The sequence below is a fragment of the Brachypodium distachyon genome, chromosome 5, assembly GCF_000005505.3.
Source record: "Brachypodium distachyon strain Bd21 chromosome 5, Brachypodium_distachyon_v3.0, whole genome shotgun sequence".
Lineage (NCBI taxonomy): Eukaryota > Viridiplantae > Streptophyta > Magnoliopsida > Poales > Poaceae > Brachypodium > Brachypodium distachyon.
In genome coordinates, this window is record NC_016135.3 from 9,769,752 (window position 1) to 9,795,317 (window position 25,566).

The 25,566-nt window shown below is 47.1% G+C and overlaps 2 protein-coding genes across 9 annotated transcripts; one reads left to right on the top strand and one right to left on the bottom strand.

Annotated features, from left to right (window-relative positions):
• Nucleotides 1–4,199: 4,199 nt before the first annotated feature.
• LOC104585306 lies at nt 4,200–7,068 on the top strand. 7 transcript variants are annotated; one of them, XR_001404647.2, is made up of 6 exons: nt 4,200–4,648; nt 4,790–4,912; nt 5,034–5,142; nt 5,355–5,947; nt 6,066–6,145; nt 6,650–7,068. XR_001404647.2 is itself a non-coding variant. In XM_010241479.3 (5 exons), the coding sequence occupies exons 1-5, from the start codon at nt 4,597–4,599 to the stop codon at nt 5,849–5,851; spliced, it is 384 nt and encodes a 127-aa protein (XP_010239781.1). In that variant the 5' UTR covers nt 4,200–4,596; the 3' UTR covers nt 5,852–7,068. The 7 variants fall into 7 exon arrangements, 1 of the variants encoding a protein (XP_010239781.1); XR_002961340.1 differs by having other exon boundaries at nt 6,075–6,145; XR_732956.3 differs by lacking the exon at nt 6,066–6,145 and having other exon boundaries at nt 5,355–5,420; nt 5,818–5,947.
• Nucleotides 7,069–16,936: 9,868 nt separating this feature from the next.
• LOC100842821 (class V chitinase) lies at nt 16,937–24,051 on the bottom strand. 2 transcript variants are annotated; one of them, XM_024456154.1, is made up of 3 exons: nt 22,236–24,051; nt 21,912–22,111; nt 16,937–16,963 (listed from the first exon to the last, which is right to left on the bottom strand). In XM_024456154.1, exons 1-3 carry the CDS (start codon nt 23,395–23,397, stop codon nt 16,952–16,954), a joined length of 1,374 nt encoding a protein of 457 aa, XP_024311922.1. In that variant the 5' UTR covers nt 23,398–24,051; the 3' UTR covers nt 16,937–16,951. The 2 variants fall into 2 exon arrangements, with proteins under 2 accessions (XP_024311922.1, XP_014751108.1); XM_014895622.2 differs by lacking the exon at nt 16,937–16,963 and adding an exon at nt 21,212–21,616.
• Between the last annotated feature and the right edge of the window lie 1,515 nt (nt 24,052–25,566).

Here is a 25,566-nt window from a genome sequence, read left to right on the forward strand (position 1 = left end):
TTGACTGGTCAGAGTTACAGCAAGCTATAGACACCTAAGGCCTTGTTTGGTACTATACCTAGGCATGGGTGGCCCGACCCGGCCCGACCAGCCCGGGCCGGGCTCGGGCTTCACTTTCCATTCCCAAGCCCGGCCTGAAAGCCCGAGAAAAGCCCGAAACGACTAAAAACGGATTTTTTTATAGAAAAAATAGGTATAAAAAATCATTTATTTATTCGAAAACAATTATTTTAATGCTAAAATGGCCATTTTGTCAGGCTCCGGGCCGAACCGGGCTTGAGGTTTTCTCGTCGGGCTTTTTGAAGCCGGCCCCGGCTTGAGGTTTGCCCAGGTATATTTGATACTGGAGTTTTTGGAGTGTTTTTTAGGTATTATTCACTCCAAATTGAAAATAGTAGAATTCCGAAATGGTTATTTTGTAGGAAGAGTTTAGAGGGGATTATTCCTAGTTTTTCTACAGAACACTCCATTTTTGAACCAAATTAAAACACTTCTCATACTAGTTTTGGGTGAACACGCAAATCTCTCAAATAGCAAAACACTAGTGGCTAAAAAAATACACTAACACCAAACAAAGCCTAATTAAAAGCTACAAGCACCTAATGTTAGTAATCTACATCTAGTGCATTTCTAGCCCAATTGCGCAAGTAATATGGAACCATACAAACAACCTCCTGCTTCTCCTTCCCTCGTAAGCATGAGCACTAAGTCAAACATTGAGACATATTCAAGACGAGCAAGAAAATCACTTGCCATGTTGGAACTTTGAGATGTTGCGCAGCAGCGCTACTCGGGCCTGGAGTACCTTAAGAACTTATCGAATCAAGAGACCTGCAAATGAACATCATTTTGTAACGCGTATTATACACTCTTATATTGTGAATTATCCCTGTCAATGAACTATTCTTAGTGGGCATTTTTCAAATATACATGTCGAGAAGTGGTTGTCCACTTTTCTGAAACTTAAGGAGCTAGTAACACAACACGTGTTTAACATCTTCCGTTGTATATCCATTCACGAACTTCAATTTTTTAATCAGATTTCTATACTTACATACCATTTATGTAAGCTTTTTGTGGAACTCGAATATAATGCCAGTGCACGAATGTCCATTGGGAGGTGATGCGGTTAAGCACCAAAAGTATCACCAAGCCTGCCAGGATAAGTATATGTAAGATGGTCAGATAAAATATTACTCTTTCTGATTCTAAATTCTTGACTCAAAATTGTTAAATATGGATGTGTCTATTCTTAAAAAGCGTCTAGATACATGTAATATTTTGACAACAATTTAGAATCGGAGGGAGCACGAGGGAAGAATTCCAAATGTCAACTTTAGAAACACATACGACGTGCATTTGCTACTAACTTCGTTGATACATAGGATGGTTACATAAATAAAAAGGAATACAAAATTGCTTGCAGCGATCAATATGAAACAATTAGACATTTACAACAGTTACAAGCATAATTTATACAAACAGCTAGGGATGAGAACACAAATATTGGTGTGTGCAAATATTTCACCTATGATATGGTGCAGTTTTTGAACATGGAGGAGCTGCTGCATTAGGTACGAATACCGAAAAATACGATGTCATTTGTATCTACTGAAGCTAATCTAAGCTAGAACTTTCTCCAACCTGGGTTGGACAAGTCCAGAGATGCGCAAGAAGTACAAGTTCACTGCTCAGGTTCCAGAAGTGTTAATTAAACACAGCTTAAAGCACGGTAAAAGTTTTGTACTTTTGATGCTGATCGGTAAATGTTATGTACTTCTAATGCTGATCTTTTCGTAGCCTAAATATTCAGGCGGCTGTCCCATAAAAAATTCCGTAATTGGCCCGCAATCTTGTTATGGTGATCTTGAAAAAACTGATCACTCCTATTACAAGAATCACTAACAGTGTTGACGATTAAAGTGGTGTAGTTAAAGAAATCCTCAAAAGAGCTGCAACATTTGGCAACAGAAACCACCACCAATTGCAATTGATGAGCAAAACAGTGGAAGCATACGGATTTTCATCCATTATGCGTCGTTGCAGCCCATGGAACTGACCTCTCATGTTTGAGGCTCCATCATATCCTTGCCCTCGCAATTTAGAGATAGATAAACCATGTTTCGCAAACATAGCATCCAATGCTATTTTAAGTGAAGCTAGATACATGCTTCACCCCAAGAAATCTCTCAATTACATGACCATGACCATTGACGTACCTACATGAAAAAATATATTAATAAATTATGCTTAGTAATTTCGTAAATCTGAAATGCTACCCACCTCAAAATCATGGCCATTTGCTCTTTTATTGATTTATCACGAGACTCATCAACAAGTACTGCAAAACACGCTCTCCCAATTCAGACATAATCGCACTCCTTGTCTCATCTGCACAAGCCCTCACCAAGTCTTTTGTATTTTGTGGGATGTCATTTGACAATTTCCAAGAGCATTATCACCTAGCACACTTGCAGCTTGGGGATCCCTGTTTTTATACCATCCAAATAGCTCCAAAAAATTCCCCCTATTGCTTGAGGTTGAGGACTCATTATGTCCACGAAAAGCTAGAGCTTGCAAAAGGAGAAATCTTACAATACCTAAAATAATAAGCATGCGAGTTTTATATTTATGATCCAGCTCTGTGCCCTTTTCAGACCACACATGAGACAAACTTTGTCTATGATTTTGGAAATCCAGAGCATGTTTCCTTGCCTTGTTGTGAGTGCTATCAACTTTTCCAACATCAGCATTGAAAGTTTCTAATCCATTCCTCCCATTAACAAAACCCGTTTTGGTGAATCCTCCCATTAACAAAACCCGTTTTGGTGAATGTATCATTACCAAACTTTCCTATTCTTGGTGGCTTAAATAGATAACAATAAAAGCAAAAGGCCGCCTCTTTATCCACACTATACTCGAGCCAATCAAAATTTTCAAACCAACTTTCTATGAATCCCCTCATCTGGCGTGATTGCATTTTCCGTTCATAATTATGCCCAATTGGTCGACATGGACTCTTAGATAAATATGCTCTCCTAGCATCATCTCTAATATCAGGATCAAAATCTTCAATTGGTTTTCGAAGCCCAGGATCACCCTCAATATCATCCAAATTAAGCTCAATGCGTGCTCGTTTATGCTCTGCACTATTAGAGCCTTCTAATCTTGGATAGAATCTCTCCACCTAATTCTAAGTTAAACATAATCTAGTTAGACCTCAAACAACAAGTACCAATGGTGGATCATTCAAAAATTAAAATCTGATCTAATGCAAGAAAAAACATGAACCAATCAGGGATCCGCCGTCCGCGTCCTGCGTCCACTTCGTCGCGTACTGAGCAGACAGCCGCCGGGCGTCGAACACCGCTGTGCCAGGGCCAGCCGGGTACGGATTTTGGGAGCTTAGGGTTTGGGGGCTCTTTGTTGCCTGGAACCGGGCAGAGAGAAGGCGAGGAGTCAAGGAGCCGCGGGACGGGAATTGATCGATTAGGCATCGAGAGATGGAACGTCGTGATGCCTGGGCTGCCGTGGTGTGTGCTGTATGGGCCTGTGTGATGTTGGGCCGGGAGAGGGAGTGCTGGATAGATGGGCTGTGCAGTCCGGAATCAATTCCATGGGCTGAAAAGTCCTATATCCTGTATAAACCAGTTGGGCTGGACCTGTGTTATAGCCCGGGCCCCTGCGTAACAAGAAGGTAGATTGGGTGACTAATTTGCATTTACAGGTGGGTATATCACTACATTGAATCATATTCCTAATATATTACTAACGGAGCAGCAATATGTATTTGCTGATGATGTGCCGGACCAGTCTCTCGGAGGTGCTCATAGGGATAGCGTGTGCATGCGTGTGTTCATCGGGGTGAGTGTGCGTGCGTATTTGTGAGCGTCTGCGTCTGTACTGTGTTTCCTCAAAAAAAAATGTATTTGCTGTTTTGCTTTGCGGACCAAGACGATTATTGTCAGAACTCAAAACACATATATAGTTGGGTCTTTGGGGCAATGCGTGTGAGACTATCTCTATCTCTATCTCTACTACTTATAAAAGCACCAACATATTCATCCCAACGTCCACCCCACTAAACATACACGAAGTACTAATAACCCCACAATCAAACTCACTGAACACGGATTTCTTGCTAACCGCGTGCGTTTAGTGATTATACGTAGTGAGGCTGAAATTCGACACGAGAGGAGAATCTTTCAGCCCCTCCGGCCTCGCCCCGAACCGTTTCCTCCTTCCCTTACCTGCGGCGGCCGCCGCCTCCTACCCCCGCGGCCCGCCTCTGCCCTCGCACGCCCCCCGGTCCTCCTTCCCATCCGTTGAGACCGCAGCCGCCGCCTCCCCTCCACGGCCCTCCTCTGCCGCGCCTCAGCCCGCCTCGCCCGCGAGCCTCCACCTGCGATCCGCGGCCGCCGCTGGAACCCGACTCCCGCCTCTGCCCTGTCGCCCCCGTCGCCCTCACGCGCCCGCTGCCCTGTGGCTGCTCTCCCGCGCCGCCTCAGGTCCCCTGTGCACGTACTTCTGCCGGCCGCGTCGCGCCGTCCCACTCGGGGTAGCCTCAACTGCGTTACTCCACCGCCGCCCACCACGATGCGCCGTGGGCTTTGGCGACTCCTCCGCGCCCAAGAAGCTCCCCGGGAAGGTGCCCAAATCTTCACCTAGGCAATTCCCTAAAGACCTCGATCTCCCTTGGGCCGGTGACCCTGAATCCTGACGACCGGATGACTGACTGATAGTCATTTCTTTGTTATCTTGTGTCTGTGTGTGTGTGCTGTGAGATCAGGTCCTGGATGCGCCGTCTATGCAGGACGACTTCTACCTCAAACTCGTCGACTGGACGTCCCAGAACATGCGCGTCGTCGGCCTTGGCACCTGCGTCTACCTGTGGTCCGCCTCCAGCAGCAAGGTGTGGATGGACACTCATCTTTCTTTCTTTGCATCCATTGTGCAGGCAGATTCATTCATCCTTCTTATGTGTGATGCTGATGGCCGGCGCGCCTTCCGTGATTGGCTGACATGAAATTCAGGTGAGCAAGCTGTGCGATTTGGGGCTGAGGGAAAGCGTCTGCGCCGTCCGTGCACTGGACACACGAAGGCTCCTACCTCGCCGTTGGCACAGGCCATGGAGATGTCCAGGTTTGCTCTCTCATCATGATATATGATAATGCAGTTCACCACCTGCCTGATCGGTTCAGGATATAGAGTTTGCGTTGCTGAATGAAAAGTGTGGATCAAAATGTCTATGGACTAAATTTTCTGTTGTAATGTTCCAGGTCAAGGAAATACTATCTCATTTCCCAAGCTTCTAATTTCAGCTTGTCTTCTAATACATCTCATTCATCTCTTAGGTTGCATGAGCCACTCCAAATATATTTAGGACCTACGAGACATGTAAAAAGGGAGATGATTTGCTGGTATGATGTGCCTTTGATAGTTAATTACTGTTTCGAAAAAGTGGTCCGTGTTAGTAGATTATTCCTTAACACATTTTTTAAGATCATGCCTGTGGTCCTCTTTTATGGATTTTGGATTAGCTGCAGACAACATGATATAACTGGGGCTTCAAACTCCCCTTGAATATATTTTTCCTCTATGTTACTTTGTTATTGATTATGCTCTGCTAATCAATTTAGTGGGGAATGGAGAGTAATTAGCATCTTACCATTGCTTCCCTGGTTAGATTTCCTCAACGGTAAATATCAGAGGTTACAGAACATCACTTTTACCTGCAATTGTTTTCCATGACCATGTCAATATAAATTCCGTCTTTCACAGTGTGTTGTTGACGAATCTGTTGTGAATGTGATGCAGGGCTGTAGCATCCCAGCTAATTATTGATAGTTAGCTTTTGCTTCTGTTTATACTTTATACTGCTGATCATATTTATAGTATGGGGCATAAGCGGATCTACTGTCATCTTCATCAAGATTCGGCTTCCCAGGTAACCATTTAAATTGAATAATAGATCCATTTTCACTATCAAATATTTTATACTGTGTAAGTATCAACTATCCTGATGATTGTGATTTCTCAAAATTGACAATTCTCAATGCTGAAAGTACTATTAGATTATGACACTGTCACCTCATGTACGACAAATTTGCTAATGGCAGACCAAATAAGACATAGCTCATTGCTGGTAAGTCCATTTTCAGGAAGAATCTGATTTCCTAAATTTACTTAATTTCTTTTGTCATGTGCACTCCTGCATCATTTTGTTGCGAGTTCACTTATTCTATAAATACAGATAATGTAGGACAAATTGACGTGATAAGACGGAACCTAAATACAAAAAAATAAATTTCTTTTGTCATGTGCATTCCTGGTTGGATCCTAAATACAAATTGTTGGTTTTTGTATGTACCTTTGAGTAGCTCAGATATAGCCGGTAAGAGAAAAAAATAAATTGACGTGATAAGACGGAACCTTAATTTCTAACAATGTGTTATCATAGCATTTGGTGCTGACTTTATTTTTGTTACCCTCTTGCATGGCCTTCCACTAGCTTATGGCAAGGAAAAATAATAATGGTTCTATCCAATAATGCCATTACAAATGCTTATAATATCAAATTTACTCTGTTTGCCACAGTACTATTATTTTCTATCATTTTTGCACCACAGCTGACCCGCCGTCGTTGCAGACGTGCTTGGAGCCGCCGCTGACCAGCCATCACCGACGACGCGCCCGAAGCTACCATCGTCGACTCGCTCATTTTCATCGTAAGAGATGATCTCCGCTTCGTGTTTTTCCTGTGTGGATTGCATGGCTGATGAGCCGTTTTGTGCCAAAGAAATTCAATTAGCTCGGTTAGCATTGTGAAATTATGGGTTAATTTTACTATGTATCGGGCGCAGAGTTTTTTATTTTTGCTTGATGAGGTGATAGCTGACCAGTATACTTGTTTTTTATCTTGAAAAACAATCCATACAAAATGTTTCTGGAACTCATGTTGTCAAGTACTACACTTTTGGTGTTTAGAGTTGTTGTAAAATGCTTCTGGTCCACATTGGCATATTTCTTTGCAGGAATATGGATGTGTTAAGCAAGGGATGACATAAATGGTTGGTGTCTGTGTATGGTACTGACATAAATGGTTAGGAGATTTGGATTTCTAATATCTGAAAATATCTTTGTACTAGGATGTGTTATGGTAATAATGGCTTGGGAATTCCAAATGCTTGTCCTTGTTTCCCATCCTGAGTGAAGTATGACGGACTACTTATTTTAAAAATGTGGTTCTACAGGAGTACAATCATGGTTTGAGCGGAACGTAATTCAGAGTTTGGGTTCATGGCATGCAACTTTTTCTTGGAAATTCTGTTGTAAACCTTAATCATGTATCCTTATTTGGTTCAGATTTGATGATTTTGAAAGAAAAAAAACTATGTTTTTGAATTAGATTGATTCGACTTCAATGTGTTAGGATGCATGTTTTTTTAAGGTCATCATGGTTTAGATTTGATGATTTTATGAAGAAAATGTGGCATTTTTTGAGGTCCAACTTTAGCAATTTGGCTTAAAGTTAAGATTGACAAAAAAATTGTACAAAGACGAATTAATCATATAAAAATGGTAGAATACAAAAAAGTTGTCCCGAGATGTGAGTTGCACGTGCAAGCTCATACTGTAAAGTCCTCAAAACACACCTTCTCGATGGGCTGCACATGGGCTGCACACACCGCAATCCTATTTTCCCCGTCACGTAAATTACTACTCATTCGCACATTGAACAGCATAAACTGTGCAGCAACCAATCTAGGGGAGACTTATAAATCAAACCTAGGAAAATTAATACAGTTAGGTCTCCTTTGATTCAAAGGATTTTCATAGAAATTTTGATTTTTTTTCTACGTTGGTCGTTTGATTTGTAGGATTAAATCCTAGGTTTTTTTATTTCCGTACCCCTCCTTCCTTAGCTGTACTCAGTTATACCCGAAACCAAAAACAGTGCTCGCTGTTACACTTGTTCGTTTCACGATTCCTTGCAAATGCCCTCATGGAGCACCTGCTAACGGTCAAGCCCCTTTGACCGTTTGGTTCTGACGGGTGGGCCGCAAGGAGCCCTGACAGGTGGGGCTTAAGCCGCGTTTCTGGCGTGTGGGCCTGCGAGGAGACAGTGCAAGCGGGCAGGGTTTAACGGGTCTGGTTACCTTACATGCGGGCCAACGCACGTCCTGACAGGTGGGGGCATCGACTTAACTTACATGTGGGGCGACGCAACGAATGACAGGTGGGTCCGTCGCCTATCTCTCTCATCCCTTTCCCCACCTAAAACCCCAAATAGGACCGATTTAGGGTTTTTTGTCAAATACGCCACCGCCCCCGCCAAATACGCCTCCGTGCTCGCCGGCGATACTGAACGAATGAAAGCACTGGCAACGTTGCCGCCCGATACGCCTCCGTGGGCTCGCCGGCAAGACTTACGAAGGGAAGCACAGGCGACCCCGCCGCCAAAATAGGCCTTCGTGAGCTTGTGGTTCCTACGGCGCTGACACAGCTTAATCGAAGAAAGCAAAACACACCTCACATGCAAAATTATGGAAGTGATTACATCACAGGCAGTTCAATATAGCGGGTATTACCACATCAGTTCAACATCATAGAACATCTAGTGCAAATTCCAACAATTAACGACATTAATATAAAATAACTTTACAATCACAACGACGCCGGCCGATCCTTCCTGGCCGCCGGCTTCCTCCACCGCTGCCACGCCAGGCTCGGCAGGCCCCTCGACAGGCGCCACTACCGGCACGACGCACGGGAGGCCGTGCATCTGGCCGGCGTGGGGGAACGTGTTCGTTGTGTTGGTGTACTCGTTGTTCAGTGTGAATGCGATAAACTCGCATCCACACCAGTGCACGCGGCCTAAGAGGTACTCAGCGTCGTGTTTGTTGGTGAGGTGCACTAGGATGGCTGTGTCGACGCCATCCTCTCTGAGCTGCTCCACGCGGTACATTGGAGGGCCTACGGCCTCCCAGTGAGAGAAGCCAGTGTGGAGGAAATCCCTGACCAATGCGATCGGGCTTCGGCTGCACGACATCACCCAAACCTGGAGCGTCCGCTCCACACGCACGCCCGGTGGGAACAACAGCTCGTCCGTGAGGGGCGGCGGGTTGAAGGTGCGGCCTTGGAATGCCATTGCCCGTCTGTTTACCGCACAGAAGAAGTGTAGAGAGGTGAAGATGTGTAGAAGAAGGAGAAGAATACAAAGAAGTAGTGCCATGGCGCTGGGTTAAATAGTGATGGTAAGGGGAAGGGGAGTGGTTTCCGGTGATGAGTGTTGGGTGGTGGGCTTTGAAAATGGTTTGCATGAATGCTCTGGGACTCTTCGCCCGAGCGGTTTGACTTGCGAAGGCGTGCGCGGCAGCCTTGCATGGGAAACTGGCATGCGCGGCAGCCTTGCATGGGAAACCGGCGTGCATGGGCAGTTTCAGGGCCTTGCACGGGAAACTGATGAGTTCCCACGCGCCCTCTGGCCTTCAATATTTCTTAATTAATAGGGAGCTTGACTTGCGGAGGCGTGCGGAACTCTCTCGAAAGAGCTCTATGCCCATATATATTCCGTGCCATCATTGCGGTCTTTGCATCTAGCCTTCTTCCCTGCTACCAAAGATACATCGATATGGCGCGGTGGTCTGAGGACTCCTTCTAGTGCTCCTCCATTGCTCGATGGAGAAATTCCGTACTGACGGACGACATTCTTCACCTCATCGGATGAAGATGAAGTCCGTAGTAGGCGGTGCTGCACTGGTCGCCGTGGTCGTGGACGCCGCCAGTCTCCACCACGACGTCGAACTCCGACGCTGCCTCTGCCTCCGCCAACGTCTCGCGTCAAGCGAGGCGCCCGTAAAAGGCAGGCCGTGTCTCCAGCGCCGGCCCAGCCTCCTCCACCGGTGCAACGTTAACCGGCCCCGCCACCTGCACCACCGCCCCGCCTCCTTTGCCGCCAGATAGGCCCAGCAGACGCCATGATACGGGAGCGGGTGGCCCGATCTTTCGATGAGATTGGTAACTCTCGATTTGGGTAGGAGGTGACGTTGACGATCCGACTACGGCCTAGGAGGCAGCGCCTTAGCAATCGATACACCAACTCCAAAGGGTTATTGATCACGCGGGGGCACGATCAACCTGACCACGAAGGTCTTTGTTCCTACAAGCAATCGAAGAACAAGCAAGAACAAGATAAATAGCGGATGCAATCTAAAATTGCGAATATACTATATCAAACCAATGTCTCAACGAGACGATAAGTTGGGGTTCCGAAAGCGGTAAAACAGGTGGTCTAACCGACACACGCGATTACACGAAGTAGTAGCGATGGCTAACTTTTAACTAAACAAAACCCAAGACTCCTTAGGGGGGCTCATGGGGTATATAAAGGAGGAGGGAGAGATATTTTCGTCCACCTTGAATAAGGAGTCCGAAATCCAACTCTATCTCTAACTTTCCTAACAAACTACAACTCTTTAGGAAACAGAAAAACAGATCCGTCAGCTTGTTTTGTCCGCCACGGTCAGCACGAGTCGAATCTCTTGATGGGGCCAGATCCGTTGGAAAGGTCTTGTAATTACCTTTCCAACAAGTACTTGTTTGCTTGATTTGGACTCCGGATGCGGCCTGGGTGATTAAAACAAATTCGGGTCTCCTGACAGCTCGGACCGGAATCGGATTCAACTTTAATTCGTGATATCTTTCTCTAGCAAGCTCCGAATCATGTGCCGTTTGATTTGTTGGAAAGTAGACTTGATAGGCTTCACTTTGAATCTCCCTTTGCAGGCTATAACACTTCATCTTCACTTTGGACTTGTAAAGTTCAATAAGATTACACAAGATAGTAGCTCCGCCTCTTTGCAAGTAACATATTGAAAACATTTTGTAATTGAATTCACCTGATTATAATTATTAGAGACACCAACAATTAGGGTTCTAATGGTCGTATCCATGGTTAGCAGTCCATATCACGCCATATCTATCAGTGTCGGGCGCCTTGGGGCCGACAATGATGCCAAAAATTTAAAATCAAAATTGCAACGATATATGTTTGTAAATTTGTTGAGTTCTTGCTTCCAGAGTCGTTTCTTGCCAGCCTCTTTTTGGTAGAGTCCATGTGAGGGGCTATTCGGTTGTTGATTGATGGGAAGGAAGGCACCATATAATTTTCATGCATTTGTGGCCAAAACAAACTTGGTGGCGACATATCAGTAGCGGGCACCCGTGGCCAAACACTAATGACTAGCATCAGTGGCGGGCTTTGCTTCACCCGCCACTGATAGAGTTCATCCAAATTTCAAGTGTTGGGTCCAAAACGATAGTAAATAAAGGTTTAGAACATATAAGAATTTTTGTTTGATAACCTTACATGTTACTTGTTCTTTTCAAAGAATTTCAAAATTTCTGGAGCAAGTTTACTATATTCGTACATATTTTGGATTTTCAGCACATTTCGGCATTCAATGAAAAATCACTTTTTTCAACACATTTACCACAAAAAATTAATGGAACGTAGTAGAACGCAAACACATAGATTTCAATGAAAATTAAATGTGTTATGACTTGATTACTGTGATTTACACTTAACTCAAAAGATAATAATGTTAATAATATGAAATAGTTGTCAGAAAATTATGATTTTTTGCAAGTGTCAATTTTTAGTGATACGTTCATCACATAAAAAAATCAGAGCATTATCTCAATTTCACAATGTACTTCATGTACATTGCACCACATCTACCTTAGGTGTTTCTGAAACACCTCAGGGAGATGACTCATTTTGACATTTAGATTTAAAAACTTTGTTCAAATCTTGTGAAATTTGGCGCACTAAGCACATTTGGTATGTATTGCATGTATGCAAAAACATTTTCAATTTGGACGTGTTTTCATATTTTTTTGAATTTCAAATTCAGTTAAATTTGATGTGTTGGGGCCAAATGATACGATATACATGATTTGAAGTTGTGGAATAGCTATTCGAAGTATGCAAACATTGTTAGTAATTGACTCCAACAAGGAAAGTTCAAAAAAACGCTTTACTTTTGCAGATTTGAATGGATTTGAGTGGATTTAAATCCTGGTCAACGCAAAGTCAACTTTCTCAAATGGGTTTGAAATTTCACCGGTGTTCTAAACTTTTAATGTACTTTCTGTTGGTGCAATCAGAAATTAATTTGGAGAAGGTCGAATTTTGGGGGTTCTTCCAAATGCAGCCAATTTGCTGTGCTGAAATCCCTGTTTTCATGCACAAATAGGTTTGAAATTGGACGGAACCGGATGTAATCTAATTTTTCTCGACTTGTGTGGTCCAGACACAACTTTTCTTCATTGGCTGTCTCATCATTTCTGTTGAGTTCCATGGGTTTATCTATTTTCCATAAATAAACCCAGAAATTCAAAGAATTATCTATTTTTCATCATTTCTGTTGAGTTCCATGGGCTCCTTGTGGAAAGATCTGTTCAAATCACTCAAGGTCACATTAAACCTAAGCTCTGCTTTTCATCCACAGAGTGATGGACAAACTGAGCGTGTCAATCAGTGCCTGGAGAATTATTTGAGAATCATGGCTTTCCAACAGCCCAAGAAATGGTGTTAGTGTTTATCTGCAGTTGAAAGGTGGTACAACACCTCCTATCACACAGCAATCAAAATGTCACCATTTGAAGCACTATATGGTTACCATCCCCCTCAAGTTGCTGAGTTGGCAATTCCATGCAATATCACTGAAGAAGCAAAGATCAGTCTCACTGAAAAAGACAGACTGATGCAAGAGCTGAAGCACAACTTGGAACAAGCTCAAGCTCGGATGAAACGTTTTGCTGATTCAAACCGTACCGAGCGCCACTTCAATGTGGGTGACATGGTGTACTTGAAAATGCCTTTGGTCTGAGTTCTTCTCTGAAACTCACATCCAAATATTATGGGCCTTTTCGTGTACCGGAGAAAATTGGATCTGTGGCTTACAAGTTATTACTTCCAGAGCACTCTTAGATTCATCCAGTGTTTCACGTAAGCCAGTTGAAGCAATAGTTGGGTCCCAATGCTGTTCCTAACCCAATTCTACCCTTGGTGTCTGCATCTGGTAAGATCAAAACAGAACCTGAAGCGCTCCTGCAGCGTCGGATGATACCTCGTAACAATGCTGCAGTGGTCCAGTGGCTCGTCAAGTGGCACAATCTCCCCGTTGAGGATGCGACCTAGGAGGATGCTTCTTGTCGGGGGGATGACCCCGGGTAGGGTCATGATGACACGCTCTAGCCGAGTTGACGAAGACAAAACCGGCGTGGTCAAGTATGCCGGCATCGTAAAGCCAAACTAACGCTAAGCCGGCATACCGGGTATATGCCGACGCAACTATCTTATCTTATGAGTTTGCAGGATAAGGACGAGCCCCTTGATCTCGGCCAGCGCCGAGATCCCTCAACGGTCTTATCCTAACCACGCAGCGCTATCATTACCACGGGAAAAGCAGTCGCCGCTTACGTAGCGGTGCCAGGCGACTGCACAAAAAAAGCACCAAAAGAGAATCTCTGACGGGAGCTGGCAGAGGTCAGCGGTGTTGGGAATATGCCCTAGAGGCAATCATGTATGATGTAATTCCCAATGTATTCATAAATATTATTGAGTTGTCCTTGTTTGAACATCTGATATGTATCATTGAATATGTGATTTGATTGTGGAACTATGTATTCATGTTGTTCATACTAAATTGTCCTTAGTCATTGAGGTTGTGCTGGACACATAACCTAGACTAATGTGAAAGTTGGCTGATGACTCGGTTCCACTTGTCATGGGCATGGTGATGTCATTCCAGCTTACACGGACTCGGCTAAAGAGTTTAGCGAGTCGGACTGACCCATATTGAGATGCAACGAGTAGGTCGTCATTTGCATGTCTCAATCAATGTAATCCTTAGACCTGAGGTTATCGCACAATCCGAGTTGTGGATCACCAACTTAGGTTCTGTCAAACGTTGTTCCGTAACAGGGCAGTTATAAAGGCAGAGTTCGGGTTGACTGAGAATCAAGCTGTGTGATGTGGATAACCAAGATGGGATTTTGCCCCTCCGACTGGAGAGATATTCTCTGGGCCCTCTCGAGTGATATGATTCGGGAAGCATGGCCATGCGCGACTTGGTTAATTGTTAACCGGGTCGATCGACTAAGAGTTAGTCGGATGAATCGTATATCACAGATCGAGAAGAGAGTTGAACTATTAAAGGGATGACGATTAATCGCCTATAGTTCGACAAGGTATATCGTGAGGCAAAAAGGGACTAAGACGTATGTCACATTGGAAGGTACGTCGTCATGACTCGATGGTACTTGGGAGTCGGCACGTTCTGCTAGAAGCCGCTACCGATTGATCGATTGTGAGTCGGACTCCAATCGTGTCCAAGTCGCCATGAGCCTGTGGGGTCACACACTTAAGAGCGGGAGCAAGTATTTGGTCGGGTTGGACCCGAACTGGAATTGGGCTGACAATGCGAGTTGGACTCGCAGGGTGGATGGGCCACAAGGCTTGGAGCCCACTTCCACTCGATATATAAGCAGGGGCGTGGGATGCCTAAAGGGCACGGTTTTTTCCACTCTCATGCGTTGAGAACCCTAGCCCGATTCAGTTCAACCGTCGCACCGGATCTAGCAGTCCGCCGCCGGAGCTCCTCCTCGCACGTGTGGATACCGGCAGAGGTGCTGTACGTTCAGCACTTCGACGATCGCGGGATTGGATCGGCTGGATCGGATCGAGGGACTGCACTGCATCAAGGCGCCGCATCAATAATCCGCAACTGCGCGTCTAGTGGTAATCCTCGTGGCCTTCTACCTCGGCTAGATCTTGGGAGTTCGCGTAGGAAAAGTTTTTGTTTATCTCTACGCGCCCCTTCAAGCGGTACTTGTTGCAGGGTGCCAGGGAAAGTAAAGTTGTCTTGTCCCCTGCGGTGCCACCCGAAGGGAACCAAGCCGCGTGCCCGGCGGGGCCCAAGGAAGGTGACGTTAGAACTCGGCTCGCATGTCAGTGTGACATAGGCGGCCTATAAATAGAGCACTACCCCTCTGTGGAGAGCAGCGAGCACTTAGGCATCTAGGGTTTTTCCCTTCTTCTTCTTTCTGAAGAATACAACTCAAGGAGCGCCATTGTAGAGCTTGCTTATCTCGGCTAATACAACAAAGCAGGAGTAGGAGTCTTACCTCAGCAAGAGAGTTCCGAACTTGGGTAAATATGTGTGTGCTTGTGTGTTTGTGCGTGTTTCCCTTCCCGTCCTCCCTCCTCCCGTTCATCCTTCGTCCATCGGCCCCAAGTTAAGCCATCCTATGGCATCTGCCGTGACACCACCACGACACTTCTTTCATCCAGCGCACCTTTCAAAATTTTCAGCCTTGAAGTCTGAAGTCGACGAGGGAGTATTGTCAGGCTCCTGTTCTGAATCTATCGGAAACTATCTGAAGGTGTCCGTTTGCGAAGCGGTACCAGGGGAGAAAACATAATTCAAGCAGGCGTCTTCACTTAAAGGAGCGCATGAGAAGATCTGGACCATCCGTAAGAGAATCAACGGAGGAAACGCGTTTCAGACTACTGTTGTTAACATTCCAGTTAAACTTCATCTCTCTCTAAAACTGTAATTCAGTTCAGTAACTCTGCCGCTGGGAGTATATATAACCCGCGAGCGTCGTGGATGAAGCTAAGAAGAAAAACCCTATTTCAATTGCCTTACTTTTCCGCATTTACATTCAGTTCATCTGCTTTCCTTAGAACCCTAGTTACCAAACCCTAGCCAAATTCCGCCAGTATCCGCCGATTTCACTTCAGGAATCGCGTTGGTGCTGACAACACCGCGGTGAGGCGGGGCGGAACGCGAGTTGAAGGAGGTGGTGGCGCTGCGTGGTGATGATCGGAGGAGGAAGGTTGGGTTCTTCTATCGAGGTGTTTGCCTTTGTGGCCGCATCAGGTTGCTCGCTTGCCCTGGCTGCTTGGCGGGCGCCTCGAATAGGCCCGACTTTCCAAGTTGGGAGAATTTACAATCCGCACGACTTTGTGGCTAGGTTGATGTTAATTTTGCTCAAAACAAAAGTTGATGTTAATTTTTCCCTAAAAAAAGTTGATGTTAATTTACAATTGATAGCCTCGAGGGTGTCCCGATCTTTCGATGAGATACCTAATTATCGATTTGGTAGGAGGTGAGTTGACGATCCGACTACAACCTATGAGGCAGCGTCTTAGCGATCGATACACCAACTCCAGAAGGTTATTGATCCTGCGGGGGCACGATCAATCTGACCACGAAGGTCTTTGTTCCTGCAAGCAATTGAAGAACAAGCAAGAACAAGATGAAAAGCAATTTGAAATTGCGAAAAGGAGCTGCGAAGGTTCACGAATCTGAATACTCGATATAAATTGGAGTCTTGATGACGGTAAAACAGGTGGTCTAACCGACACACGCGATTACACGAAAGTAGCGAAGGTTAAACTTTATCTAATCAAAACCCAAGATTCCATAGGGGAACACATGAGGTATATAAAGGAGGAGGATCAGGGATTTTCATCCCCCTCCGGCGAAATCTAACTCCATCCTCAACTTTTCTAACAAAACTTCAACTCTTTAGGAAACAGAAAAACAGATCCGCCGGCTTGTTTTGTTCGCCACGGTCAGCACGCGTGGTATCTTCTGGTGGGGCCGGATCCTTTGGAAAGGTCTCGAAATTATCTTTCCAACAAATACTGGTTTGCTTGATTTGGACTTCGGATGCGATCTGGGTGATTAAAATAAATTTGGGTCTCCTCACAGCTCGGACCCGAATCAGATTCAACTTGAATTCAGTGTATCTTTCAGTAGCAATCTTCAAATCATGTGCCGTTTGATTTCTTGGAAAGTACAATTGGAAGGATTCACTTTGCATCTCCTTTTGCAGCCTATCACACTTCATCTTCACTTTTGACTTGAATAACTCAACAAGATACCTACATAATAAAATGAAACAAGATAGTAGCTCTGTCTCTTCATGCATTTGACATTGAAAACTAATACTACTTGACTTCAACTGATTATAATTTTATCGAATGCTCTAGAATTGAGGCTCCAAAAGTCGTATCCATAGTTATCATGTCTATATCATCTGGTTCCATTGCTGGGATTCATTAAAAACTGTTCTGTTCTGACATGTAGACCACTATTGTCAGATTCATTCTAATTAATGGAACTTGCGGTTCTTTTGGGGCCGTGTCAAGCTCGCCGGCTTTTTGGGCCCAACCCGTTTGCCTAGCTATACCTAGGCTACGACATAGGCCACAGCAGATTGTGAATCGGTCGAATGATGCTCTGTTCCGAGAATTACTAGACTGATTTCGAGGATAGATCAGAAGAAATAAAGTAGACTGATTTTTACTTGAGTGAAATACACCCATGTCCGATAAGCGAAAAAATTGTTGTGCTTTGGAAAGTGAAATTGTGCTCTCACCGCGCTTGATGAAAAGTCCCGCATACGGACTTTCTATGTGACCTTATTCTAATGACGTGGCATAACTTGACTATGGCTGCAAGATGCGTAGCTCGTCGACGTGGCACATGATTTGGACATGGAGCACGCCACAAGCAATGGCAACCCGGTTTTTCAGTTTACCTCGTGTTCCTTTGGATGGGTAAACAAGGTTACCACTCGTGGTGATCGTGTGGCGTGTGCTACGCAAGAGCATCTCCACTCTTGCCCCCTCCCCTCCCCCAGTCGCTCCTCTAATACCAAATTCCAAAAACAAAGTAAATTTGACAAAATTTGATTAAAACAAGCCGCCATGATGAGGGGAGGATATCTATTACTCTTGCTATTTCCAAACCTCCATATATTCTGAAGTTTGGACTTTTTGCATTGAAGTTCCTCCTAAAGATGAGGTGAAGTTCAATTTCAGAACACCACCAGTTTTGTTTCATTTTGGTCAAGACATGACCAAGCTCAATTAAAAATTAGTTTACTTCGGTTTAGGGTTTGAGATATTCGAGTCTTTTTATTTCATGTTTTATTAAAGTATGAAGTTTTTTTTTTATTTTCGTTTGATGGTATTTGGGCCTGTCCAAAACCACTTTTAGTCCAGCCTTTTGGACCTTAGTTGTGGCGTGGGGCCTGTCCCACCCAAGTTTTGTTAGAGTCACCCTATGAAGGGTTCATGACAGCCGTCTTTGTAGTTCAGACCTAATTTTCGAGATAAAAATTAGACCGGAAAAGTCCCACTGTTTGGAGGCACATATCGTTGTTTTCGCTTGCTGATCTTGAAGGTATGATGTTGTGCCATGCGGGGGAGTTGATTTTAATCAGTTCCAACGCGATGAGTTGAAGGGATTTTGGTCTGAATTATTTTAGATTGATTTTTCTCGATTTTTATTCTTCTTGTTTTTTCGATCGCCGTGAAAGAATGGGCCCAAAACCCTTTCCGATCACGTTGATCCTTATCATCTTGGTATCAGATTCGTCGGGTGTCTCACGGCGATTCTTTGCTGAGAATTATCTCCTGGAGATTTTGCGGCCGGAAGTGTCAAGCCAAGACACCAATGATTCATCTTCGTGAGATTCATCCATCGAGGCATGTTTCCAAACGAGTTGTTGTCCTCCTAGTCATAGTTTTTTTTTCTAGGGCATACCCAATCTACGATCTGCCCTTGGAGATCCTCTACCGCGACTTCTTTCGTCCGGCAAGAGCAAGACTACCCTGTCGTCCTTGCTTCGAGCGCGCGAGGCTCTTTGTCTGCTCACCCGCGTACGTCTGTTACCGGCTTCACTCACCCCCTTCGTCATCCGCCAACGTTGATGGCACTTCAAAGCTCGCCGGTGGTGTAGAAGTGGCTGGAGTTACTATTTTGGGCGGTGATGGCGCCGATGGAGTAGAGGTGGCCGGTGCTGCTGTGTTAGGCGCCGACGCCGGCGCTCTCGCTTCGGCCAAAATGAGCCTGCGCTAGCCATCGTACCACGCCTTCACCTCGGCGTCCATGCCGGTGGTGTCACATGTCAAGATCAACAAGTCCTCCTGCCTCTTCTTCGCTGCGACATTCGCCTTGAGGATCTCGAGCTTGTCATCTTGCTTCTTGATCACCGTCGCCCATCGTGACGCCGTGACCTCTTGGCGGCGAGCTCCTCCCTCTTCGCGGCTCATGCGGCGGCGGCGGACATGCACTTGTCGATGCATGTGTAGAGACGCTCCGTGGCCGGCGCGGCATCCCTCATTGCCTTTTGCCTTCTTGTGGCGGATGGGCCGGCCTTCCGATGCCACCGATGGAGCGGCTTTCGGGTCGTAGGGGCCGGACTTGGAGAGAGCATCCCGCGTCTCCATCCAATTGTCGCACGTCTCAATTCTTGCGAAGACATGGATGAACTTGAACTCAACGTCGTTGTTGTCCTCTTGGTAGGCGGTGAACATGGTGACCATCTACGGGGGTGAAGTTGAAAAAGACGTCGGCTTACCTGATCGTGGGCGGTGCTGCCGCTTTGGGGTCGTCGGCGCACCTCTTCTTGAATGTCATGCCATTTCTTGCATGCTTGTTGGATCATGCCCCGTCGGTGCGACATGCAGGACTCGTTGCGATCGTGGGTCAACATTGCGAACTCCCGATCGACGACCCGACGCTAATCATACGCTGCCTTCACCCGCCTCCAATAGGTGTCGGCATTTTGATTCGCGCCGGTCAAGGGATCCATGCTCACGACCTTCCAAGCTTAGGCGAGGCATTCGTCTTCCTTGGAGGTCCATTTGGGGCCCCGGCCTCCGCCACTGGCCTTCCTCTTCTCGGCCACCGACTTCTTCTTCCCCTCAGCTCGGCGACGGCGGGCTCCTCTGTCACGTCGGCCTATTCTTCTCGCTCTTCAACGTCCTCGCTGGCGTAAGCCTCTTCTTCTTGCGTGTACGTGTAGTGGGCGTGCTGGGAGCCATCGTTGATCATGTCGGCCATGATGGATTCGCCTTGTGACATTCCGCCGAACGGGTTGGGCGCGGCCTGGCTGCAGCCAGCGGGGAACTGCTAGAAGGAGGCGGACGGCAAAGAACCGCCGTAGGAAAGAGACCAACATCGCAGAGGAGGTGAGGCGAAGGCATTGAATCCGCCGAGGGGATCCACGGCGAAGGTGTTGGGGTTGACGCCGACGAGGGGATCGGTGTCGGGGTAGTCCGGCGAGAACCGCGAGAGGGACGGCGTGGCATTTCCATGGTTTTCATGGGGCGACACCGGCGAAATGTTGGACGGCGATGATGAAGAACTCCCTTGGCTGCCACTGCTCCAGTACTGGCCGGAGGGGTGGCCGCGGCGCTGTCATGCCAGCCATCGTCGCGGCCATCTGCGCCGAGGCCACGACCCTCTGCGCCTCCATCTGCCGCGCCAGGGCGGCGTTTCTTTTCATGGCTACGAGGCGATGGTGGCAGTTCGTCGCCCCATCGGCGTTGCTCGTCCCAGGAGGACGCTCCTCCCTTGGTTTCTTCGCCGCTAGGTCACCGGCCGCCGTGGACTGAGGCGCTGTGTATCTCTTCGGCGGCATAGCTTTGGGGCGGCGGTGGTGTCGGCGACAAGAATGGGGGAAATGGCGGGACTGGCCGTCCAAGCAGGGGGAAGTGGAGGGGAAAGGGGGGCGCCGGCAAAAATTTGGAGGAAAGTTTGTATTATCTCACCGACATGTGTGGCCCGCATTGCCTTTTGGCTTCAGCCCATGCCCCCGATCCTCCCCCCCCCCCCCCCCCCCCGCAAGTCGGGCCATGCGGGCTAATTTTTAGAAATGGGGGGATGGGCTGGGTGGGTTTTTGGGCGCCGGCGCCCCCATTTGGCGTTTGGGAGGCCTTTAGGGGGGGCGGCTGAAGTTCTTAGTCGTTTAGATGTTCGTAGAAATGGTAAGGCGTGGTCCAAATAAATTCTTGAAAGAAAAAAAATCAACTCTTACTCCCTCCTTTTCTTATAGCAGACTCTTACGTATTTTAAAGTTCAATTTGAAGTTTTTAACCACAAATTAAATCGATTCTATTTTAAAAAGTCTGAAATGGTATAATTTTGAGGCCACATAAATCTCATGTTAGTGATGTAAGTGATGGTCAAAGTAAAACTTTGAAATACATGCATGCCCACTGTAACGGAATGAAAGGTGTATTTAATCCATACAAGTGGACAATAAAACTTTTTCCAATATAATCATTCATGTCCAATACTAACATTTGTGTTCTTTTTGGGTGACACAAATTGACACATTTTTCTATGAAAACTGCAATTGGTTATATCCATCCCCATGTATCACTATGAATTCTAAGAATTTTTCAAATCTTTACTTTTATAGAAATATCAATCGGTGGCAACGGTCCTCAACTTACCATCACCTCATATTGATTCTGACATAGTAAATATTTGGAAAAAGGAAAATGATATCGCAGGTTGGTGCGGAATTCCTGTAAAGGGTATGCGGGGATGGATTTAAGGTTGTAAAATTGCTAGAATCTAAACTCAATCGCCCCTCCAATCTTCCAATGTCATTTATTTGACTCCCTTATGATTGAATCCTGCCTCATAGTATGGTACTGTAACATTGTTGGCCTTCCAAATTCAGTTAACGGCTTGCTCTGTTTTGCCTTTCAGTCTCACCCCGCTGCCCTGCACTCCTGCTTGGGAACAAAGGTACTCCCTCAGATCTACAATAAGTGTCTCGGATTTTACCAGCTTAGTACTACAAAGTTGTACTTAAATCGGAGACATATCTTCCAATTGTGAATGACTTACACCGTTGCTATAGAAAATCTAAAAACTGCTGCTATGTTGTTTAGAATGAAAAATGCTGCTACCTACGAGCAAACAAAATCATAATACAATCATCTAAAAAATTCTTACGAGAGCAGTCTATTTTATGCCTAATAGTTGTGGTTGGAATTGTTATTCCTAATATAGGAGGAGAATTACGAATGCGAAATGCAGGTGCGTATCAAGCTTCTTCCGGGACAGCCACGAGAAGGACGCGGAAGTCGGCACAGGCAACGGCGGTGATGCCGGCGCAGGCGACCGGAGAGCCGGCGGCAGCTCAAGTGGGGCCTTCCTCTGCCGGACGGCGGTGGCGTTCCTGAAATCCGACGAAACTTTGCTCTGCACCCAGACATCTGATGCTGAAATCGAAATAGGCAGGTACCAAGTGCATCATATCAGTACTCGCATAGTGATGGAATGGAACAGCAGCTGAAATGAGGCAAGAAGAAGTGAGGCAGGTGTCGTGAACACTCAAACGCTGACCTCTTCTGGACACGGTGAGGTTGGCGTCGTCGTAGTTGACTGGCCAGAGGAAGTAACCCAGCAGGCCGCGCCGCGCGGCGAACCCGAGCTTCTCGGCGACGACAGCCACGCCGTCAAAGGCGACCCAGACGTCGCCCACGGCCACGTACGACGCCACAGAGACATTATCATAGCTCGTCATTACCGGCCCCGGCGCGCGCCCGGCCCCGGCTGCGGCGAGCGCCTGGACCTCGGCGTAGGATATGGCGCCCGCGGCGTTGCTCCCGCGCTGCTGCTTGGGCCCCGCGGCCACGACGGGCTCCCCGACGCCGCCGTTAGCCTTGTTCCGCAGGAACCACGACCTGCCGTAGAGCGGCAGCCCCAGGACGAGCTTCCCCGCCGGGACGCCCGCGTCGAGCCACGACACGACCCCGTAGCTCGCCGAGAAGTGCGAGGCCGCGTCGTAGAGCGGCGCGTCGAAGGCCGTGACGTTCGCAATGGCGGGCGGGCTGAGCCCGAAAGCCATGACGTTGACCCAGTCGAGGCCCCTGGAGACGGCCTCCGACGGGTAGTCCACGCCGAAGCCGAAGACGTGGTTGGAGAAGTAGACGGTGGCCGTGAGCAGGAACCCCGGGGCCGCTGCCGCGGCAGCACGCAAGTCGGCGAGGAGGAGCCCGAAGTGGGCCATCTCCAGGGCCGACGCGGGGAAGCGCCAGGAGACGTCGAGCCCGTCGAAGCCGTTCCCGCGGGCCAGGGCAACGGCGGCGCGGGCGAACGCGGCCCGCGAGGCCCGGTCCGCGGCCATGGCGGCGAACGCGGGGTCTGCTGCTGCTGCTGCCGCGGACGCCGCGGAAGCAGCTTGGGTGGCGACGGAGAGCAGGGTTACGAGGGCCGGGTTCTGGGCCTTGAGCGCCCCGGAGAAGGCGGAGAGGAGGCGCGCCTGGGCCGGGTCACGGGGGAGCTGGAGCGTTGGGTCCACGGAGAAGTAGTAGAGGTGGGTGTAGAGGGAGGCTTCGAGGGAAGCCAGGGGCCGGAGGTGGGCGTCGGCGGCGAAGTAGTACCCGGCTCGCACCGCCGTCGCTGCAGCCGGTTGGGTGGTGTTATTAGGAGGTCGCGCGAGAGCTGAAGCGGCGAGGGAGAGTGAGATTACAGTGCAGAGCAGGAGTGTCCTGCTGCATGCCATTATTGGGGAAGGTGTCGAGGTGGGCGGGCGGGTGACTGGATCACTGGAGACTGCAGAGCGCGCATTGTTTTCGTGTCATGGGACGAAATGGGGAATCTCTATGCAAGTGTTTGCTTCCCCCAAACGGCCAAACCCCTGTTCAACCAGGCAGACTCTCACTGGCTCACTGCAGCGGGGTTTGAGGTCTGAGCGCGGGATGCTAAAACGGAGGAAGAAATTGGGATTAGAAAGAGGTTTATACGCTCCAAAACCAAGAACGGGATTTGTGGTGCTGATTCGTCTGCCGAGGCAGCTGCATTTGGAAGGATGGTCCTCGTGGGCTCGCTGCTCCTGGCAATCTCTGCTCTATGCCTGCCAAACAGGCAAAGACATCACATATCTCTTGCCACCAATGCAGACAACATTATTTAGTGAAGCAACAATGCGGTGGTGATACGTAGCCGAAAATGTCAGCCCCACTGCGAACCAAGCAGTATTCACTGTCTGAGACAAAGAGAAGCTGTGCCGTGCATGTGCCGATGGACCCTGTTTAAGAAAATCGACTTTACTCGCAGTACATGCCAGCTAGAGAGTGAGCATACAGGCCCATCTCCCTGTCTTCTTCTGCGACGGAAGTTACTGCCACGAGAACCGGGCTTTTTATCTAGTATGCTAAATGCTCACCGCGAGCTGCGCGTTCAGTAGGTACAGAGAGAACCGCAGTTTAACGAATCCTATCCTATGGTCACCTGGTACAAATTGCGCACGCCATGGCATGCTGATTATGCTCAACCTGGAGCTTATACGCATAATTGGGTCAAATAGATACATAAAAAAACTGAGTACATTTTTCATCCCTCGATTATCACCAAAGTGTAGTCTGTTCCTCAACTCTCTTTTTTCCACAAACATCATCCGTAAACTGTTAATACTATTTCTCCGTCCAACAAACGATATCTCAATTTTGATTAAATTTGAATGCATCTATACACTAAGTCATGTTTAGATATATCCAAAATTTTACAAACTTGAGACATCTTTTGTTGGACGGAGTGAGTACCTAAATTTGGTCCTAATAGCGGTGTAGTTTGGTCAACTCAAGCAGATTTGACCAAACTACATCGGCAAAGACAAAATTTACCAGCATTTGCATTTGAAGAATAAAGTTCACCTCAAAATAACAGTTGAAGGACAGACATGGCAATAGTCGAGCGATGAAGAATAGACTTTCTCGCAACGATACGAAAACATGCAGGTAAGACTTTCAACATACTAGCTGTTTTAGCTTAGGTAGCCATTGTCATCAACTGATCATGGCCTTTTTCTTATATTTGGAACCCCACTACGAAATTTTAACACTCCAAACGTCACACCTTGACTTCCATTCCATTTTCCTTGTCCCGTAGCAGCCAATCATCTCAAATGATAAAGGCATCATATCCTATGAATCCGTCCCATTTGTGTATCCGTGCATCTGGAACGTCTTAGCCTTGCGATTCATATCCAACGTCACAAATCGAGAAATGGTTAATTTACAAAATAACGCCTGCCTGCTGCCTAAAACTTGGTCGTCTAGGCTGCACGTTTTACAATTAAATCCTGTTGCCGTAAATCCGCTGGTGGCCAACAACCCCAATAACCTCCTGCGAACCGTAATACAGCCTCGGCGATGATTCTAGGATTTGTGCAGCCATGCGGGGGCGGCGGGCCGCGAGCAACAGCCGTCCTGCTTTTTTCTTCCTCCGACGATGTCCAAGAGCCAGGGAACCGGAGACCAAGGTCACGGCCTGGGCAATGTGTGCGCATCGTCCAACCAGCTTCTGCATCAGGTATCTCCCGATAGCACCTTGCAGACATCTACGTGTTAAGAAATTGTTAGCGGTGGGCTTGTTCAGCCTTGTTGGATCAATTCTTTGCGATGGCAGCAGCGGCATGACTAGGTGATAAACTTCTAGTTTGATTCACCAAAAGCTAAATCGATAGATCGAACTAGAACAACAAAAATCAGATCATGGACGTGGTCGCAATGTCACCATGTCACGAGGAGGTCGTCGCAGGCCAGATCATGGACGTCATGTCACCAGAAGATCCTCGCAGCCAGGTTCAAGCAAGAACAACAAAAATCAGATCATGGACGTGGTCGCCATCACTAGCACGGTCAGGGAGGCCGCTGGACTCACATGCCTCCGC